Source organism: Thamnophis sirtalis, unplaced genomic scaffold, assembly GCF_051295495.1.
Source record: "Thamnophis sirtalis isolate CommonGarterSnake01/CBP01778 unplaced genomic scaffold, rThaSir2_p1.2 scaffold_3, whole genome shotgun sequence".
In the NCBI taxonomy this organism is placed as follows: Eukaryota; Metazoa; Chordata; class Lepidosauria; order Squamata; family Natricidae; genus Thamnophis; species Thamnophis sirtalis.
In genome coordinates, this window is record NW_028261383.1 from 17,177,588 (window position 1) to 17,199,355 (window position 21,768).

Here is a 21,768-nt window from a genome sequence, read left to right on the forward strand (position 1 = left end):
CAACAAAAGGCAGAATGAATCCCGGCTCGGAGCTGCTATGCTGCAGCCGGTGCCTTCCCCCTTCCTCCCAGTATTTAGGCTGAAACGGCTAGTTGGAGAGCTTCCGATGGATAGCTTCTTATCTCTCTCTTCTAAGTCCGAAGAGAGGGTAAATAAACTGCCAAACAGCTTGATAGATTGCTGTTTAGACAGATTAACGACGCCAAGATTCCAGAGCTGTTAAAATAACAACCCTCTGTCAGGCTACGCCCACCGGAAGTTCTCAAAATAGTAGTCTTATTTCCCATCAGGTGATCTACACAGGAGAGAAGCTATATAAATGCATAGAGTGTGCAAAGACCTTTGCTCATAGACATAATCCTATTTCCCATATGCTGATCCAGACAGGGGAGAAACCATATAAATGCATGGAGTGTGGAAAGACCTTTGCTAATAACTGTAACCTAAGAATACACACAAGGATCCACCCAGGGGAGAAGCCTTTTAAATGCATGTGAGTGTTGAAAAACCTACTCAAATAAGTAGCCATATTTCCCATCAGGTGATCCACCCAGGGGAGAAACCATATAAATTGTATTGTATTGTATTAAATGCATGGAGTGTCATAAAACCTTTACTGAAAAAAAAAGTCTTATTTCCCATCAGGTAATCCACATTGGAGAAACTATATAAATGTATGGTGTGTGGAAAGACCTTTGATCAGACCAGTGGACTTACTATACACAAAAGGATCCACACAGGAGAAAAACCATTTAAATGCATGGAGTGTGGAAAAACCTTTACTCAAAAAGGTAATCTTATTTCCCATAAGATGATCCACACAGGGGAGAAGCCTTTTAAATGCATGGAGTGTGGAGAAACCTTTACTCAAAAAAGTAGTCTTGTTTCCCATCAGGTGATCCACACAGGAGAGAAACCATATAAATGCATGGAGTGTGGAAAGACCTTTGCTCAACATTGTTATCTTATTTTCCATAAAATGATCCACACAGGGGGGAAGCCATATAAATGCATGAAGTGTGGAAAGACCTTTGTTCTGAACAATAGACTTACTATATACAAAAAGATTCACAGGGGAAAAGCCAAATGCATGGTGTGGAAAGATCTTTGTTCAAAGAGGTCATCTTATTTCCCATACGATGATCCACACATGGGAGAAATCATATAAATATATGGAGTGTGGAAAAACCTTTACTCAAAAAAATTAGACTTATTTCCCATCAAGTAATCCACACAGGGGAGAAACCATATAAATGCATGGAGTGTGGAAAGACCTTTGCTAATAGCTATAACCTAAGTATACACACAAAGTAAGATGGTTTATAGGTGGCATTTTGCGCGAGCAAGGTTGGCAAAGATTTTTAAAGAGAAGTCGGCTAAATGCTGCAAGGGCTGTCAGATTATATGTGGTGGACATGATCTAAAGCAAAAAAATATTGGCCAAAAATACATACATGACTGGGAAAAAATGATAAAGCAACATATTGATTTAAAGCCAGAAATATTCTTTTGGGGGATTTTACCTGAAAAATATAGTAAGTGGAATGCATATTTAATTATCTATTATATAGCAATAGCAATAGCAATAGCAGTGGACTTATATACCGCTTCATAGGCCTTTCAGGCCTCTCTAAGCGGTTTACAGAGAGTCAGCATATTGCCCCCAACAATCTGGGTCCTCATTTTACCCACCTCGGAAGGATGGAAGGCTGAGTCAACCCTGAGCCGGTGAGATTTGAACCGCTGACCTGCTGATCTAGCAGTAGCCTGCAGTGCTGCATTTAACCACTGCGCCACCTTGGCTCTTATATATTATATATTAACTGCAGCTAGAAATGTATTTGCAGAAAATTGGAAAAGTGAAGAGATCCTTACAGAGAATGTGATTAGGAAAATATTAGAATGCTGAAATGAATAGATTAACGCTTTCAATTAAGGAGAAAGAACACACTGAATATTATATGACATGGGACTTCCTTTATCAATTGACCAAAACACGCCGTGATGTGATCTGAATAAGATGTGGCTTGACCTGCTATTGAAATACTTCCCGGCTCTTTGCCAAAATGTGCTTCCAGTGCCTGCTGGATACGGATTAGCCAGTCCCGTGCCTTTGCCTGTGCCACCCACAGCAGTCCCAGTTGCTGCAAACAAGCAGTGAGCATGTCAAGTGTGAAAAGTGGGACTCACCTACCGTCAGTTGCGCCACGGTAAGCGACAAAACCTAGAGAACAGCTACCCTCGCTTTGGGAAAGAGCCAGGAGGTGTTTCAAAAGCATGTCAAGCCAGGTTTTATTCAGATCACATCCCGGTGTGTTTTGGAAGGGGAAAGGCACAGCTGCTATTACCAGTGCTGGGGTTTGCACGATGGCGGCAACATATTGCAGGGTTATTTTTATCTTCCTTCCAAAACATATAAATGACAGGCAAATCCTGCTTTTCATTTTGACACACTGCTTGCAGCCTCTAGAATGAAGGACTCATGGGGGCTCTTTGTCCGCCTGACAGCACTGCTCTCAGCCACCCTTCATGGCTGTTCCTGCCTGAAATGGAGTGAGCAGGCCCAGATCTACGACCTCTGGAGGGCTTCCCACCAGTCCGACAGGGCCCCTTCTCCAGTAGTTTCCAGTGTGACCTCGCCACTGTGTTCAAGTTGCTGAGCGCTGGCCTGTGTGTCTACTCTGCTGCAATTCTCTTTTTTTCATTGCATTAAAAATTACTAACACACCAAAGTGTTTGGATGGCCGGGGGGGGGGGGGGGCGCATATTTCAGCTCTTGCTGAGTTGAACCAGTTTTTTCAAATATTGCTTATTAAACCGTCTATGAGAAACCAGAGAAAAAAAGAAATAAATACATAAGAAAAATCAAAGGTTACTTCCATTCTTTTGAATGGATTTTTTAACCAATTTTACACCATTTTAATAATTTTGTTTTGCTCATTGTACATAACCCCTTTGTGTGTCATTGTCGACTCCAAATGTGGGCAAATCTTTTCATTTTCTCTTTTTATTTGTGGTCTCATGATATTCCCTACCTTAAATTCCCCAAAGGGCTTAAGCTTCCTAGTCACATCTCTTGAATTTCCTACTCAATCCCTATGTAAAATTGTTTTTTCCTAATCATATTTTAGATTTGTATTCCTTTTTCACGCTCCTCCTTTCTTAGTTTAGTAATTTCCTCTGTTCTCAAGTCAGAAATGAAACACCATTTCCCCTCTTCATTCCTGAATTAAAGAGCCTCTTTATGAGGTAAAATTTCTGGAATATTCAAAAGTTTCAGCCTTTTCTCCATTTTTTCTTTTTCCCCTGAGTCTTTTCATGGGCACAAAGGGGCAAAGACAGGGAGGGAGAGAAAGAGAGAGAGGCAGAAAGGGAGGGAAAGGGAGTGAGTGAGAAAGGGAGGGAATGAAGAGGATGGAGGAAAGAGAAATGGAACGAGGGAAGAAAAGAAACAGGGAAAGAAATTGGGAAAAGAGGGAGGGAAAGATAAATATTACAAAAAATTTTCTTTTTTGTTCCTAAATGTAATATTTCAAAAGCACTTTGCGATAAATAAGTAGGTTTTGGGTTGCAGTTTGGGCACTCGATCTCTAAAAGGTTTCCCATCACTGCCTTAGTAAGACCACACCTACAGTACTGCATCCCATTTTGGTCACCACACTATGGAAAAGAAGTTGAGACTGTAGAAAGAGTGCAGAGAGGAGCAATGAGGATGATTAGGGGCTTGGAGGCTGAAGCATATGAAGAACAGTTACTGGAACTGGGCATGGCTAGTCTAGTGAAGAGAAGGACCAGCAGTGTTCCAATATTTGAGGGGCTGCCACAAAGAGGAAGGGGTCAAGCTCTTCCCCAAAGTACCTGAAGGCCAGTCACGAAAGAACAGATAGAAACTAAACAAGGAGAGGCTCAGCCTGGAAATAAGAATTTTTCTGACAGAGCAATCAACCAATGGATCAGCTTGCCTTCGGAAGTTGTGGGAACTTTATCACTGGAGGCTTTCAAGAAGAGACTGGACTGCCATCTGTCAAAAATGGTGTAGGGTCTACTTGGGCAGGGGTTGGAATAGATGATTTACAAGGTGCCTTGTTAGTCTGTAACCAGATTTATATTCCTTTTTCACCATCTTCCATTCTTAGTTTCACATTTTCTCCTGTCAGAGATGAAATGCCATTTCCCCTCTTCGTTTCTCAATTAAGGAGCCTCTTTATGTGGTAAAATTTCTGGAATATCCAGACATCTCAGCTTTTCCTCCATTTTGGAACGGGTTGTCTTTTTTCTTTCTCCTCAGAGTGTTTCCGCTGGCAGAAGAGACAGTGCGGCTGGGGTGTTTATCAGAAGAGGCTGGAGGGGTCTCTGCCCTTTGTACTTCCCCCTTCGCTGTGAGGCTGAGGAAATAATTTGGGAAGGGCAGCTGTATGTATTGAATTAAAGAAATCAATAAAAACAATCATTTTCCTGATTGTGGCTTCCCTGCCTGTGTCCCGTATTCCTCCACTTAAGACCAAAGTTCTCAACAACCACAAACATTTGGAAATTAACATTTGAAGTACTATAAGTCCATGTATTTGCCAAACGCAAAATAAAACAAGCTGTGTTTCCCAGAGAGCTTCCTGGTCCTTCTCTTCTGACCACCCGGCTGTTTCTGACAGGATTTGGACCCTTTTGAGGCCTCCTCCGATCTCTGCCCAGCCTTCAGGGCGGCTGTTCTTGAGTGCAAATCCTCCAGAGAGATTTTTCTCCATCTCCACAGACGGTTCTTTGACAGGAAGGAGAAGATGATGGAGAAAGTGCCGCCTCTGCAGACGTTGAAGCCATTATTGAGAGGGACCTTTCCACCTCCTGCTACTCCCATTCCCATCATCCCGGCCCTTCCCTCAGACGCCTTCCTCTTTCCCGCGCTTTGCAGGGAATCCTGTAAATTTAAGCAAATCCACTAGGGGGCGCCTTCTGCCAAGAGAAGGGAACATCAGGCGATTCCCTATGAAGGGCGAAAGTGACGGCTGTCTTTATGGAGGCGGCTGCGAAGGAAGTGACGTCACAAGCGCTTGCCGCTCTAGGACGCGGCACTCGCTCTCCTTGAGAGGCTGCGAAAGTGTCCGCTGGAAGGGGGGGGAGGAAATCCAGACATATCCGGGCTGGGGGGGGGGGGCTGTTTCCGTGCAAAGGGAGGAAGAGGAGCGAGAGATCCGCGGCCGGGCCTCCTCCGGCTTCAACCCCAGGTCCCATGCTCCCCAGCCACACTTTTCCTGCAGGGGGAAGCGGGGATGCCAGGAAGGCTGCGTGGATCCGGGGGTCCCTTCCCGCCCCTTGTCCGGCGAAGAACCCGAGTGGGGGGAGTGGAGGATCGGTCTTGCGGAGGCCCAGCCGCGTGGGGAGTCACAAGGATTCCCGAGGGCCCAACCCTGTCTTCGGAGAGGGAGAGAAGCGGGGCGGCTTTTCCAGCTGCCTCCTTCCCGGCTCTGCGCTGCGATGACCCGCTTGGGGCTCCTGGCAGGTTGGGTGAAGGTTGTTCAGTGGCTGAATTCCACTTTCTAATTCTTGGCTTTTCTTTTTCCATCTCAGATACAGAAACCATTTGTGGTCTTTGCGAGGAAAACTTTCCTTTTGGGGGGAAAAAGAGAGCGGAATAACTTGCAGGGATCCATCCTGCAGCCCCAGAAATGGTCCCGTGAAGGAAAAGGCATCTGGAGACGCACCAAAGTCCTTGGACCCATCTGGAGTTGCTCTGCAGGACAGAGAAAGGATGGAGACACAACCTTTTGACAAGGAGGGAAGCGGAAAAGGCCCTTCGGCTTCTCAGCCTGGGAAAGGAAGGAAGCTCTGGAGAGAAACAGGGCGAAAGATCCTGGAGGAGGAAACCATCCGCCCTTCCAAAGTTCAGCCCTGGAATTTCATCCAATGCCGGGAGGCTGAAGGTCCCCGACGACTTTGCAACCGACTGCATGACTTTAGTAGGCAATGGCTGAGACCAGAAAAGCACACCAAAGCCCAGATGCTGGACCTGGTGGTCCTGGAGCAGCTCCTGTTCCTTCTGCCCCCAGAGATGGAGAGCTGGGTGCGGGAGTGTGGAGCAGAGACCAGCTCCCAGGCGGTGGCCCTGGCTGAAGGTTTCCTCCTGAGCCAGGCAGAGGAGCAGAAGGAGCAGGTCGAGTTGCAGGTGAGACACTTTAATCGAGGGAGCTCAAAAGGGAATGAAGAATGTGTTTGAATACTTTACCCCTCCTTCCCAAACTTTTCTGACATTCATAATAGGTGGTGATGGATATTGGGGGCTTTGAGGTTGTGTTCCGAATATAAGAATCCACTGAATGTCATGTGATGTACATTAAGTCTGCTTCTTTTTTCCTTCCTCCTTTTTGAAATCTTGCAATGTGCAGACCAGAGATCCTGAAGGAAAGAAGAATCCATCAACCCCCCCTCAGAAGCTATTTTTCAGGAGGATCCCTTGGAAAGATCAAAGTTGGGACCCCCTAGGAGGTAATCCAAGATCCTCTGATTACCGAGAAAGATCCCATCTAACTTACTTTCTTCTCTTCTGTAGTATACCACCTCTTATTTTGTTAAATATGAATATTGAAATTATTTATTTCTTACAGAGAAACAAAGAATGAAGATTTCTGTTTTTTACGATGGAGCTCAAACAGCAGTTGAACCTCCAAATCAAGTAAGAAAGGGAAATGTTATTAGATTTGTATTGTTCTTTCCTTTAGGAAGTGAAGTGGGTATGCAAAGTGCTCCCTCCTTCCACTCCCCCCCCCCTTGTTTGGATATGGACATCATAATAGCGGGTTCAAGTTGCTCTCAACCAGCACAGCTTCCTCTGTAGACAATTACTGGGACACAATGGATTGTCATTTCTACCCTCTGATTCTGTTTAGGAAATGTTTTTAAAGACGACTTGTTAACTGGTTCTGCTAGGTACTCCTCCAACTATGAGTTTACAAGAAGTAATTTTTAAAAGAGCTTCAAGAGATAGGAATAAATGTATCACACTGGTTCTAACTGCAAAAGACCTGTTCATTTTGTAATTTTTGACCAGTTTTAAAAAGCCTTGTTCATAACCAGTTGTTCAAAAAATAAGCAAATCATATTTTAAAAAAGCAGAATTTTAAAATCCAAAGGGAACTGCCACATAGAACATGTAATCACAGTAATTTGGGCCTAAAAATAATTTCCAATCCCCTGATTTGTTCCTGGAGTAGATCAAACATTCCCACTTTTCAAAGACCTTGACCACAGACCTTCACAGAGAATTTTCTCTTCTTTGTTTTCTCCCATTCAGCCAATGGCTAGACTACTACATCAATCAATGATAGATAGAGCAATACATCAGTTGATCCAGAAGTGGGAGTAACTTTACTGAAAGGCACTGTAAATTTTGCACAATCAATTAGCTTGATAAAACCTACCCCAAATATTTCATCAGTCAAAGAAATTTTAAGAAATTATCCATTTTTTCACCTAAAATTAGGACATGTGAAGCACAGCTACATAACGTAAAGCATATCTTTGCTTTGGGAATTTGAGAATAAGTTGGTAAGGATCTTGGCGGTCTTCTAATCCAACCCCCTGTTCAGACAGGCAGCCCTGTAACATTTCAGATAAATGGCCGTCCAATTTCTTCTTAAACAGCTCCATTGTTTGGGAGGGAAGTCATTCCACCGATTAATTGTTCTCACTGTTGGGAAATTTCTCTTTAGGTGTAGGTTAGTTCTGTCCTTGATTAGTTTCCATCCATTGCTTCTTGTCCCGCCTTCAGATGCTTTGGAGAATAGGTTGGGCTCCTCTTCTTTGTGGCAACTCCTTAGATATTGAAACACTGCTATCATGTCACCCCTAGTTCATCTTTTCATTAAATTAGATATACCCAATTCCAGCAACTCTCGATCCTTCTATATCTCAAGCTTATTTTCTGGAGTCTTAGTATTCCTGTCAATTTTGTCTTGTGTACGAATTTGATGAGTTCCCCTTCTATCCTCTTGTCTTAATTATTCATGAAGAATCCTTTGTGAATCCTTCTGTTCTGTTCATTTTTCTTTGTTCAGGGGAGTCTGGTGTCCTTCGAGGAGGTGGCTGTTTATTTCTCTGAGGAGGAATGGTCTCAGCTGGATCCTGACCAGAAAGCGCTGCATTCGGAAGTCATGCTTGAAAACCATAGGAACGTGGTCTCTCTGGGTAAGAGTTTTCTAGTCCCCAATCAGAGAGTCCAAGAAGACAAGTTATAGTTAGTTTGTTATTTAAAAATCACTAATGATATAACGTCTCCTGGGAGGGAGAAGGAAACGATCTGGCCTTCTCGTACTCCAAGGAAGGAAAGAGTCAATGTCTCTTTGCTTAGATGCTTTTTATGCCATTTCTTATGTATATTTTTCTATTTCTATTTGAACTTATCTGTGGAGGCTGAGAAGAATGTGTGTTTTCATGTGAGACGAATGTGTTGTCATGTGTCCTCTGGAACTTCCAAAAGTGAGAACAGAACTTTCACAATCGGGCATAGAACAGCATGTAATGCGAGATCACACAAGATCAAAAGCATGAGACCTTGCATTATTGGTCTCATGTGATCTCGCACTAAAGTTGTTTACCACTCATTTCGCAGAGAACAGGCCTAAACTACTTTAGTTTGAGATCACACGAGATCAGTAGTGCAATATCTCAGGCTAGTGAACGTGTGATCTTGCACTAATTCCTTCTTGGATGTTTCCCCTGATTATTCCTTAACTCAAAACTGACTTTGAGTGAGATTTGCAGTTTGATCTTTTTCTAACGTTATCATTTCATTTTTCTTTTGCTTTGAAGGGAATAATGGGGAGGAGAATCAACATTCCTGTGAATTGTTCCAAGTGATCAATGCTAATGATGGAATGGAGAAATTTGGAATTCGAATGGAATTAGAAAGCGATGGGAGAAACCAGTCAAATAATTGGAATCAGGAAAGGTCGTCTTCCACTGATTATCTGATGCAAGATTTTCTTCCCCAACAAGAGAAAATAAGGAAGAAATATATTGGCAAAAGTATGAAGTTAATCAAAGATAAATTACATGTAAACAAATGCTATTTAACCCCCCAAAAAGGAGAAGATGCTATAAGGCACAATGGAAAAAATTACCATGGGAAATTCATTCCTTCTCTTGGAAATAACTTCCTTACATCTCAAAAAGTGATTCACACAAAAGAGGAGCCTTATATATGTTTGGAATCTAGAAAAGATTTTACAAGAAGCAGGCAACGTATTTCCCATGAAAGAAGTCACACTGGGGAGAAACGGTGTTCAGAAGCACCTGTAGCCCACGAAGCCCAGTCCCTCCAAGCAGCAGGAGAGAAACCCTATAAAAGAATGGAGTGTGGAAAGACCCTTACTCATAGCAATGAAGTTACTATCCACAAAAAGAGGAACATGGGAGACAAACCATATAAATGCATGGAGTGTGGAAAAACTTTTACTCGTAGCAGGGAATTTAATATCCACAAACAGATCCATACAGGAGAGAAACCATATAAATGTATGGTGTGTGGAAAGACCTTTGCTCAGAACAGTGGACTTACTATACACAAAAAGATCCACACAGGAGAAAAACCATTTAAATGCATGGAGTGTGGGAAAACCTTTACTCAAAAAGGTAATCTTGTTTCCCATCAGGTGATCCACACAGGGGAGAAACCATACAAATGCATAGAGTGTGGAGAAACCTTTACTCAAAAAAGTAGTCTTGTTTCCCATCAGGTGATCCACACAGGAGAGAAGCTGTATAAATGCATGGAGTGTGGAAAGACTTTTGCTCATAGACGTAATCTTATTTCCCATAAGGTGATCCACACAGGGGAGAAGCCACATAAATGCTTGGAGTGTGGAAAGACCTTTGCTCAACATTGTTATCTTATTTCTCATAAAATGATCCACACAGGGGAGAAGCCGTATAAATGCATGGAGTGTGGGAAGGGCTTTGCTCTGAGCAATAGACTTAATATACACAAAAAGATTCACACAGGGGAGAAGCCATTTAAATGCATGGAGTGTGGAAAGATCTTTGCTCAAAGAGGTCATCTTATTTCCCATAAGATGATCCACACAGGGGAGAAACCATATAAATGTATGGAGTGTGGAAAAGCCTTTACTCAAAAAAGTAGCCTTATTTCCCATCAGGTAATCCACACAGGGGAGAAACCATATAAATGCATGGAGTGTGGAAAGGCCTTTGCTAAGAGCAATAATTTAAGACTACACACAAGGATCCACACAGGGGAGAAGCCATTTAAATGCATGGAGTGTGGAAAAACTTTTACTCAAAAAAATAGCCTTATTTCCCATCAGGTAATCCACACAGGGGAGAAACCATATAAATGCATGGAGTGTGGAAAGACCTTTGCTAATAGCTATAACCTAAGAATACACACAAGGATCCACATAGCGGAGAAGCCCTTTAAATGCATGGAGTGTGGAAAAACCTTTACTCAAAAAAGTAGTCTTATTTCCCATCAGGTGATCCACACAGGAGAAAAGCCATTTAAATGCTTGGAGTGTGGAAAGACTTTTGCTCAAAGATGTCATCTTATTTCCCATAAGGTGATCCACACAGGGGAGAAGCCCTTTAAATGCATGGAGTGTGGAAAAACCTTTACTCAAAAAAGGTGTCTTATTTCCCATCAGGTAATCCACACAGGGGAGAAACCCTATAAATGCATGGAGTGTGGAAAGACCTTTGCTAATAGCAATAACCTAAGAATACACAAAAAGATCCACACAGGCGAAAAGCCACATAAATGCTTGGAGTGTGGAAAAACATTTACTCAAAAAAGGAGTCTTATTTCCCATCAGGTGATCCATACAGGAGAGAAACCATATAAATGTATGGTGTGTGGAAAGACCTTTGCTCATAGCAGTGGACGTACTATACACAAAAAGATCCACACAGGAGAAAAACCATTTAAATGCATAGAGTGTTGAAAGACCTTTGCTCATAGAGGTAATCTTATTTTCCATCAGGTGATCCACCCAGGGGAGAAACCATATAAATTGTATTGTATTGTATTACATGCATGGAGCTTATTGAAAAAAGGAGTCTTATTTCCCATCAGGTATTCCACATGGGGGGAACCATATAAATGCATGGAGTATGGAAAGACTTGTACATTGTGTTGATCTCAGTAACCACAAAAAGAACCACACGGGAAAATCCATTTAAATACATGGAGTGTGGAAAGACATTTGCTCAAACAGATAATCTTATTTGCCATGAGATAATCTTATTTGCCATAAGACGATCCACTCAAAAGAGAAACTATATAGATGTATGGAGTGGAAAGACCTTTGCTTTTGAGCAGTAGACTTACTACCCACAAAAAGATCCACACTGGGGAAAAGCCATTTAAATGGATGGAATGTGAAAACAGCTTTGCTCAAAGAAGTAATCTTATTTCCCATAAGACGATCCACTCAGAAGGGAAACCATTTAATGAATGCAGTGGAAAGACCTTTGCACACAGTGATAATCTTTTTTTTTTTTTTAAATATTTTTGAACAAAGACAAACATAAAAAAACACATCTTCCATTACAAATTGTAGTGTGTCAGTCGGTTACAGTATTTCCATGCATCTCTTCCATAGTTGTCGGCTGCTTTTCATATCAAATCACATATTTTAAATTCACCTATATTCATGTATATCACTATTATATCTCAACCTTAATTTGACTACACTTGTTTTTACATCCTTATATATATAATATTCAAAATCTAGAATAGGATTATATGATAACATTCTATTAAATCATCCTAAAATGATCCAAACACAATACATCGTTATAACATATACTAGATAAAGATTTTAAACCACCTCTCATATTCTCCATATATTGTTTATATAAAATTTCATATTATCAAAATAATATATATGTATTGTTACCATTATTAATCATTATTTAACTATAACTATTGTCACTTCATTTTATGCATACTACTAGTAAATTAAATTTAGCTTAGTATTTATTATACATTTTCATTGCATCAACCTGTATCTTTCCAGTAATAGTGCAATCTTATATCTCTTGCCATTTGTAGCATTAATATTCTGGTTCCACCACAAAACCGCGATGCCCTTATCCGCGCCGACATAAGTGCAGAGGCAAATCCGTGGCGTCCGAAGCGCTAAGAAAAAAATGACCCTACCGCCGCGACAACAGCGCGGTGACAGAAGGGCGTTCTACATGCTTCGTTCTTTGCCTCCAAAGGTTGCCCTCCTCCTCCAGCTGAAAGCGGCAGCGGGCACGGGGCAAAGCGGGCTGCCCAGCAGCAGCAGCCCGCGGGAAGGGTCCAGCTCAGCCGCGGGGGACAGGAGGAAGCGGAGGAGGATGCGGCGGTGGCTGAGGCTCTCCCGGGTCGGCGAAGCGGGCTTGCCCGGCGGAAGCAGGCCGCCCTCTTCTTCCTCAACAACATCTCCTTGGACGGGCGGCCTCCGCCGCCGGCGCCTCCCCCGGAGGAAGAGGCAGGGCGGGCGGCGGTGGCGGCTGAGGCTCTCCCGGGGCCGGCGAAGCAGGCTTGCCCGGTGGCGGCTGCCGTCCATCCAAGGAGATGTTGTTGAGGAAGAAGAGGGCGGCCTGCCTCTGCCGGGCAAGCCCACTTCGCCGGCCCCAGGAGAGCCGCCGCCGCTGCTGCGTCCTCCTCTGCCGCCAGCGTCGGCAGCCCTGCTCGGGCCCCCCGCGGGCTTCCTGCTGCTCCCCGTGGCTGTGCTGGACCCTTCCCACGGACTGCTGCTGCTGGGCAGCCCGCTTTGCCCCGTGCCCGCTGCCGCTGTCAGCTGGAGGAGGAGGGCTACCTTTGGAGGCAAAGAACGCCCTTCTGTCGCCGCACTGTTGTCCCCGCGGTGATGACGCGCGGTGATGATGTCGCCACTTTAGCGACACGATTTAATCTCCGCTATTTTGCGTAGCGCGGTTTTGTCGTGCCACGTAATATTCTAGTTATATCCTTTTATATATAATGTTCAAAATCTAGAATAGGATTATATGATAACATTCTATTAAATCATCCTAATCACAATACATCTTTATAACATATTCTAGATAAAGCTTTTAAAGATCCTCTCATAATCTCCATGTGTTGTTTATATAAAATTTCATATTATCAAACACATATATACATACATACATACACACACACACACATATATATTTCAACATGTTTCCAGTAATAGTACGGTCTTATATCTCTTGCCATTTGTAGCATTAATGTTCTAGTTACTTTCTTAATAAATCTTGTATACAGTAAACTTCTCTTTGCAACATGTTGTTGCTTTCGTATCTCATAAAATCTTGAAACCCAGCATCTGTTCTTTCCATCAGCTTATCTTTGGTTATCGTTAGTGCTTCTGTCAAGATTTCTCTCCTTAACTCCGTCAATTTTTCTCTCTTTTCTTCTTCTGTGCTTTGAAGTCTGGGTAGAGTTCCAATCCATATATCTCCCCTTTCTATATTCCGCTCTTGCCATTACCAACCATGCTCACTTTGTTGTCAGTATCCAAAATTATCTCTTTGCTCATTTTTTCTTCCATCTTTTGACCTCTGTCCTCCACTTTCTTCATTTGATAAACATCCTCAGTTTCTCCATCAAATTTTTTTGTTTTGTATTCCATATTCTCCAATCTCTTTTCAATTATCCCTGTCACAACTAATAGATTTTGAATTTCAAACATTATCATTTGCAATGTTACAGTTTCTTTTTCCTGCTGAGCCATTCTTTCAATTTTGCAGACACTGCCACTATAGGGTTCAAGGCTATTTTAATAAACTTCAAACAGCTTCATTGATTATCTTTCAAGTCAAAATGTTGTCTTCCCTCCAATAGCTAGTGATAGAACTCTCAAAAGACACCTATATAAACAACTTGTGCTCTTCCTACTATCATTCTCAGTAAACAAGCTGAAAGAACCTTGAATTTCAAGTGATCAAAGAGAAAGAAGAAAAAACAATGTATCCAGTCTCCAGCGTCTAAGTGGCAGTGTAACTGTTTTTCCCCCTGTGGTTACAACCCTCATTATAATCCTTATCTTCTTTATATTCCAAGCTTAAGGAAGAAAAAACCCTTAAATTGAGATCAAAAACAATCCAACCAAGCATTATAAAAAAGGGAGAATTTTAATCCATAGGTGTAAGCAAAAGTAAAAAAAGAAGAATTAATCCACTCAGTTTAAAAAATAGGGAGCCTTTGCAAAAGTTCCATCTGTGAAAAAAAATTAGAAACAGTATAATACACTAAGTTTAATGTAGATTAATTTAGCCTCTTACAGTCTTCTTTCTTCAAGTTTAACTTATTTTTGGGGAGGTTAGTCTCTTTTTCTAATAATAAAATTTCCTCGCCAATTCGACACACTTTCTCTTTCTGCTTTCTTCCCTTTCCGGAGCTGTCCCAACTTCAGCAGCTTCATTAGGAAAAAAGGGCTATTCCTAGATCTTTCAGGGACTTTGTGGTGTCCCTGAGATCAGCAGGAGGTGCCCTCCTCAATCACCGTCTCTACGGGATGGTTTACGTCCGAATGGATTGCCCAGCGGCAGAAATATTGACTGCGATCACAGAGCACCAAGATCGCATGTCGTGCCGTCGCGACGTCAGCTCTCTTTACAGAGGTAATCTTAATACTCATCCGGTGATCCACATAGGGCAGAAATTATATAAATGCATGGAGTGTGGAATGAGCTTTGCTCAGAATTGTAACCTTAATTCTCATAAAAATTTACAAAGTCAGCATATTTGTCCCCAGAAATCTGGGTCCTCATTTTATTGACCTCAAAAAGATGAAAGGCATTAAAATGGAAGATGAACAAGTGAAGGAGACAATGATAATATGGGCAAAAAACTTTTTTTTTACAATGGAGTTAGATAAATGGCAGAAACTGGGACAGGAACTATAAATTTACAATGTGAACTGCATACAAAAAATCTGTATAAGATGTTTTATAAGTGGTATTTTGCACGAGTGAGGTTGGCAAAGATGTTTAAAGAGAAGTCGGCTAAATGCTGCAAGGGCTGCCAGATTATATCTGGTGGACATGAGCTAAAGCCAAATTAGTGGACAAAAATACATGTGTGACTGGAAAAAAATGATAAAACAACATATTGATTTAAAGCCAGAAATATACTTTTTGGGGATTTTACCTGAAAAATATAGAAAGGGGAATGCATATTTAATTATCTATTATATATTAACTGCAGCTAGAAATGTATTTGCACAAAATTGGAAAAGTGAAGAGATCCCTACAGAGAATGTGATTAGGAAAATATTAGAATGTGCAGAAAGGAATAGATTACCGCTTGCAATTAAGGAGAAAGAACAAACTGTATTATATGACATGGGTCTCATTTTATTAATTGTCCACAACGCCGTGGTGTGATCTGAATAAGATGTGGCTTGACCTACTATTGAAATGCTTCCCGGCTCTTTGCCAAAATGAGCTTGCAGTGCCTGCTGGATACAGAGTGGCCGGTCCCGTGCCTTTGCCTGTGCCACCCGCAGCAGTCCCAGTTGCTGAAAACAAGCAGCGAGCATGTCAAGTGTGAAAAGTGGGACTCGCCTACCGTCAGTTGCACCGCGGTAGGCAGCAAAACTGAGAGAACAGCTACCCTCCCTTTGGGAAAGAGCCAGGGGGTGTTTCAATAGCATGTCAAGCCAGGTTTTATTCAGATCACATCCCGGCGTGTCTTGGAAAGGGGAAGGCACAGCTGCTATTACCAGTGTTGGGGTTTGCACAACAGCGGCAACATATTCAGGATTATTTTTATCTTCCTTCCAAAACATACGAATGACAGGCGAGTCCTGCTTTCATTTTGACACACTGCTTGCAGCCACTAAAACGAAGGACTCATGGGGGCTCTTTGTCCGCCTGACAGCACTGCTCTCAGCCACCCTTCATGGCTGTTCCTGCCTGAAATAGAGTGAGCAGGCCCAGATCTATGGAAGGCTTCCCACCAGTCTGACAGGGCCCCTTCCCCAGTGGTTTCCAGTGTGACCTCGCCACTGTGTTCCAACTGCTGAGCCCTGTCCTGCGTGTCTACTCTGCTGCAATTCTCCTTTCTTCATTGCATTAAAAATTACTAACACACCAAAGTGTGGATGGCCTGGTGGGTTATATTTCGGCTATTGGTGAGTTGAACCTGTTTTTTTCAAATATTGCTTATTAAACAGTCTATGAGAAACTGCAGAAAAAAGAGAAATAAATACATAAGAAAAAATCAAAGGTTACTTCCATTCTTTTGAATGGATTTTTAACCAATTTTACACCATTTTGATTTTTTTGTTTTGCTCATTGTACATAACCCCTTTGTGTGCCATTGTCGACTCCAAATGTGGGCAAATCTTTTCATTTTCTCTTTTTATTTATGGTATCATAATATTCCCTATCTTAAATTCTCCAAAGGGCTTACGTTTCCAATCACATCTCTTGAATTTCCTACTCAATCCCTATGTAAAAATGTTTTTTTCCTGATCAGTTTAGATTTGTATTCCTTTTACACGATCCTCCTTAGTTTAATAATTTCCTCTGTTCTCAAGTCAGAAATGAAACACCATTTCCCCTCTTCATTCCTGAATTAAAGAGCCTCTTTATATAAGGTGACCAGACGTCCCGCTTTTGGCGGGATAGTCACGCTTTTTCACAATTTTTCCCGCATCCCACGATGTTTTAAAAAAGTCCCGATTTTCATGGGTGAGTGGACGAAAGGGCATCAGCAGTGCAGCCAGGACACGCTGTGCGAGGGTGAGGGAAGAGCAGGGTGGGACCTGAGGGAAGCCGGAGAGAGGGGGCTCAGAGGGAGGGGGAGCCAAGATGGCAGTGGCTGAGGAGGGGGAGGTCTTGCGGCCGTCGCTGCCACTGACGCCGCCAAGGAATTGCAGGATGATAGTGGCTGTGCGCCAGGAGGACGGCCTGCGAGGCTGGAGGCTGCATGGCAGGTACGCGTTGCCGAGCACTAACAGGAGTCGCGGGGTGGGCTGGCTGAGCAGCCTCGCGTACGGAGCTCGCCTCGCTGCCCAATGGAGGCTGCCCTGCTGCTGGCGCTGCTGCGCCTCTGCTCCGCAGCGAAGATGCCACCACCACCAGCTCTTCCTGCCCGGACACCCGCCGCCCAGGAGCTGCCCAAAACCTTCCTGCCCACCACCGGCTGCACCGCAGCTGACTCACCCCGGGTGGGCTGGAAGGCTTTGGGCGTCCGGGCGGGAAGAGCCGCGAGCGGATGGCGGTGGGATCGCCGCCCGGGAGCCGCCAGAAGCCTTCCTGCCCAACACCTACTCTCCCCGGACTTGTTTTGATGAGCGCGGGGCGACTGACGGTAGTTTGTTCCGGCCGCGCCCGCTCAAACTATCGTCAGTCGCCCATGTTATAATCTGGCCACCTTAAGCTTCACCCCACTGATTAAAGTAATTTCTTTCCCCCGCCTGAGCTCTGATGCGGGCAAAAGAAAAGTGCTTTCTTCCCCCCCCCCCCCAGCTCTTGTGCGGGCGAAAGAAAAGTGCTTTCTCCCTCCCCCAGCTCTGATGCGGGCAAAAGAAAAGTGCTTTATTTCCCCCCCCCCCCCAGCTCTGATGCGGGCAAAAGAAAAGTGCTTTCTGTCACCCACATCAGAGCTCGGGCGGGCGAAAGAAAGAGCTTAACCCCACTGATTAAAGTAAAGTCTTTCACCCGCAGACCCCAACAACGCTGTCAAGATTAAGATCTCTTGAATTAGATTCCGCCTAATGCGGTGGGCGGCGCGGATTGCAGCAGGGACGGCCGCCGAATGCATCCCAATTGCGCCAGGGGCTGCGCTGGCGGGGACGGGCGGGGGGATGGGACTTGGAGTCCTACGATCTTGACGAGTGGGGATTCCTGCGATGGGATTTGGAGTCCGATGCCCCTGGCGATTGGGGGTTCCACTGATTGGAAGAAAGTCCTTCGCACCAAGCGCTTTTCCCTCCCAACCGCACCCCTCTCGCGTTCTTCGGCCCACTGGACCAATGGGGGCCCGGGGTAGGCGGAGCCCGGCGAGCCTCCCGGGCTGAGAAATTGGAAGGAGTGAAGTTGCAAACGCTCCGAGGAGTGAGTAAAGCGCCGTGCTCGGGGGAAATAGCAGCACATGATTGGAGCGGGAAGAGGGGCTGAGTTGGGGCATCCTCGGCATCCCCCGGGTGATCTCCGGGCCCCCAGCTTCCCCATATTGTCTCCTATGGGGAGACGTGCATCATAATGTTGTAAGCCGCCCAGAGTTACCTGTGTGTGAGGTGGGCTGCCCTATGCATTTGCGTGTATGTGCTGGAGAGAGAGTGAAAAAGAGATGGAGAAATAATTATATTAATTAGATAGATCAGTGTTTCTCCACCTTGGAGACTTGAAAGTCTGTGGACTTCAACTCCCAGAATTCTGGGAGTTGAAGTCCACATACTTTCAAGTCCTCAAGTTGGAGAAACACTGAGATAGATGATAATGAGATGAGGGAGGGAGAGAGAGAGAGGGAGGGAGAGAGAGAGATCATAACTAGATAAACAGATAGGCAGGCAGATAGACAGATGGATAGAGAGAAAGAGAGAGAGATAGGTAGGCAGGCAGATAGACGGATGGAGAGAGAGGGGGGGAAAGAGGGAGAGGGATACCATAACTAGATAGACAGATAGGCAGGCAGATAGACAGACAGACGGATGTCTCACGTGGCTGATAACCTGGTCTCTGCAGAAGAGGTAATTTTAAAAACTTCGGAGCGAATCCAGAAAGAGGGGAGAAAGAGGCTGAAGGAGTGTGTGAGGAGGGGGGATTTTCTAAACCCCATTGAATCCAGAGGAGGGGGGAGAGAGAGAGAGAGAGAGAGAGAGAGAGAGAGAGAGAGAGAGACTGTGCACAGGAGGGGGGGGTTTCTAAAAGTCCCATTGAATCCAGAGGAGTGGTGTGTGTGTGTGTGTGTGTGTGAGAGAGAGAGAGAGAGAGAGAGAATATCACTAAGGGTTGTAGCTTATGATTCTTGATGAATGCATTCTTTTTTTTTTTTTATGTTCACCGAAGACAAATTCCTTGTGTGTCCAATCACACTTGGTTAATAAAATATTCTACTCTACTCTACTCTACTCATTTCTATTTCAATTCTAATAAGGAGTTTAGCTTCTCTCTCTTGAAAATGTAAGCTAGCATAAGGCATTATAATGCAAGCTAGCTTTAGCTTTCAAATAGTTCATTTAGTGACCAAAGTTACAATGGCATTGAAAAAAGTGACTGATGACCATTTTTCATACTTGGCAACCGTTGAAGCATCCTCATGGTCACGTGATCAAAATTTTGATGTTTGGTAACAGATTCATATTTATGTGCTTTCAGTGTCCTGGGGTCATGTAATTGCCTTGTGTGACTTTTTCACAAAATATAAAAATTTTAATCAAGCTGCCCCCCCCCCCCACCGCCCCTGGTCAATGGTGTCCCTCTTTACCAATCTGAAAATCTGGTCACCTTATCTTTATGAGGTAAATTTTCTGGAACATTCAGAAGTTTCAGCCTTTTCTCCATTTTGGAACTTGTTTTCTTTTTTCTTTTTCAACAGTGTCTTCATGGGCACAAGGGGCAAAGAGAGGGAGGGAGAGAAAGAGAGTAATGCAGAGAGGGAGGGAAAAGGAGGGAGAGAGAAAGGGAGGGAATGAAGAGGATGGGGGAAAGAGAAAGGGAAAGAGGGAAGAGAGAAACAGGGAAAGAAATTGGGAAAAGAGGGAGGGAAAGATAAATATTACAAATGTTTTTCTGTTTTGTTGCTAAATGTAATATTTCAAAAGCAAAGAAATGGGGCATAAAAGTGCATTTATCACATTTTTCTTAGAAGAATTCTGTTTATCATGTTTTTGGTAGTAAAGCTTCATTATTCAAGTTAAATTGCCCTGTTGGCATTTTGCGATAAATAAGTGGGTTTTGGATTGCAGTTTGGGCCCTCGATCTCTAAAAGGTTTGCCATCTCTGCCTTAGTAAGACCACACCTACAGTACTGCATCCCGTTTTGCTCACCACACTATCGAAAAGAAGTTGAGACTGTAGAAAGAGTGCAGAGAGGAGCAATGAGGATGATTAGGGGCTTGGAGGCTGAAGTATATGAAGAACAGTTACTGGAACTGGGCATGGCTAGTCTAGTGAAGAGAAGGACCAGCAGTGTTCCAATAGTTGAGGGGCTGCCACAAAGAGGAAGGGGTCAAACTCTTCCCCAAAGTACCTGAAGGCCAGACACGAAAGAAGAGATAGAAACTAATCAAGGAGAGGTTCAGCCTGGAAATAAGAATTTTTCTGACAGAGCAATCAACCAATGGTTCAGCTTGCCTTCGGAAGTTGTGGGAACTTCATCACTGGAACATTTCAAGAAGAGACTGGACTGCCATCTGTCAAAAACAGTGTAGGATCTACTTGGGCAGGGGTTGGAATAGATGACTTACAAGGTGCCTTGTTAGACTGTAACCAGATTCCTTTTTCACAATTTTTCCATTCTTAGTTTCACATTTTCTCCAGTCAGACATGAAATGCCATTTCCCCTCTTCATTTCTCAATTAAGGAGCATCTTTGTGTGGTAAAATTTCTGGAATATCCAGACATCTCAGCTTTTCCTCCATTTTGGAATGGGTTGTCTTTTTTCTTTCTCCTCAGAGTGTTTCCGCTGGCAGAAGAGACAGTGCGGCTGGGGTGTTTATCAGAAGAGGCTGGAGGGGTCTCTGCCCTTTGTACTTGCCCCTTCGCTGTGAGGCTGAGGAAATAATTTGGGAATGGCAGCTGTATGTATTGAATTAAAGAAATCAATAAAAACAATCATTTTCCTGATTGTGACTTCCCTGCCTGTGTCCCACATTCCTCCAGTTAAGACCAAAGTTCTCAACAATCACAAACATTTGGAAATTAACATTTGAATTACTATAAGTCCACGTATTTGCCAAAAGTGAAATAAAACAAGCTGTGTTTCTCAGAGAAGGACCTCAGAGAGGTCCTTCTCCTCTGACCACCCGGCTGTTTCTGACAGGATTTGGACCCTTTTGAGGCTCCTTCATCTCTGCCCAGCCTTCAGGGCGGCTGTTCTTGAGTGCAAATCTTCCAGAGAGATTTTTCTCCATCTCCACAGACGGTTCTTGGACAGGAAGGAGAAGATGATGGAGAAAGTGCCGCCTCTGCAGACGTTGAAGCCATTATTGAGAGGGACCTTTCCACCTCCTGCTACTCCCATTCCCATCATCCCTGCCCTTCCCTCAGACTCCTTCCTCTTTCCCGCGCTTTGCAGGGAATCCTGTAAATTTACGCAAATCCACTAGGGGGCGCCTTCTGCCAAGAGAAGGGAACATCAGGCGATTCCCTATGAAGGGCGAAAGTCACGGCTGTCTTTGTGGACGCGGCTGCGAAGGAAGTGACGTCACAAGCGTTTGCCGCTCTAGGACGCGGCACTCGCTCTCCTTGTGAGGCTGCGGGAGAGTCCACCGGGGTGGGGGGGATCCAGACATATCCGGGCTGGGGGGGGGGCTGTTTCCGTGCAAAGGGAGGAAGAGGAGCGAGAGATCCGCGCCCGGGCCTCCTCCGGCTTCAACCCCAGGTCCCATGCTCCCCAGCCGCCCTTTTCCTGCAGGGGGAAGCGGGGATGCCAGGAAGGCTGCGGGGATCCGGGGGTCCCTTCCCGCCCCTTGTCCGGCGAAAAACCCGAGTGGGGGGAGTGGAGGATCGGTCTTGCGGAGGCCCAGCAGGAGAGGAGAGAAGCCACGTGGGGAGTCACCAGGGTCCCCTGTCTTCGGAGAGGGAGAGAAGCGGGGC

At 44.2% G+C, this 21,768-nt stretch overlaps 1 protein-coding gene and 1 long non-coding RNA gene across 2 annotated transcripts; both read left to right on the forward strand.

Annotated features, from left to right (window-relative positions):
• The first annotated feature begins 657 nt into the window (after nucleotides 1–657).
• Nucleotides 658–4,459, forward strand: LOC148047309 (uncharacterized). Its single transcript, XR_015696147.1, has 2 exons — nucleotides 658–791; nucleotides 4,289–4,459. It is a non-coding gene; the product is annotated as an uncharacterized LOC148047309 (long non-coding RNA).
• A 688-nt stretch (nucleotides 4,460–5,147) lies between these two features.
• On the forward strand, nucleotides 5,148–11,502 carry LOC148047310 (uncharacterized). Its single transcript, XM_087711378.1, has 6 exons — nucleotides 5,148–5,219; nucleotides 5,563–6,157; nucleotides 6,378–6,477; nucleotides 6,597–6,664; nucleotides 8,046–8,175; nucleotides 8,800–11,502. Exons 2-6 carry the CDS (start codon nucleotides 5,744–5,746, stop codon nucleotides 10,944–10,946), a joined length of 2,859 nt encoding a protein of 952 aa, XP_087567504.1. The 5' UTR covers nucleotides 5,148–5,219; nucleotides 5,563–5,743; the 3' UTR covers nucleotides 10,947–11,502.
• The last annotated feature ends 10,266 nt before the right edge of the window (nucleotides 11,503–21,768 follow it).

Excerpts from the sequence above, each read along its gene's own strand:
- LOC148047310 (XM_087711378.1), top strand. The coding sequence starts at position 5,744 with ATGGAGACACAACCTTTTGACAAGGAGGGAAGCGGAAAAGGCCCTTCG. Across the intron at positions 6,158-6,377 it reads AGGAGCAGGTCGAGTTGCAG|ACCAGAGATCCTGAAGGAAA; the intron begins GTGAGACACTTT and ends TGCAATGTGCAG. Across the intron at positions 8,176-8,799 it reads TAGGAACGTGGTCTCTCTGG|GGAATAATGGGGAGGAGAAT; the intron begins GTAAGAGTTTTC and ends TTTGCTTTGAAG.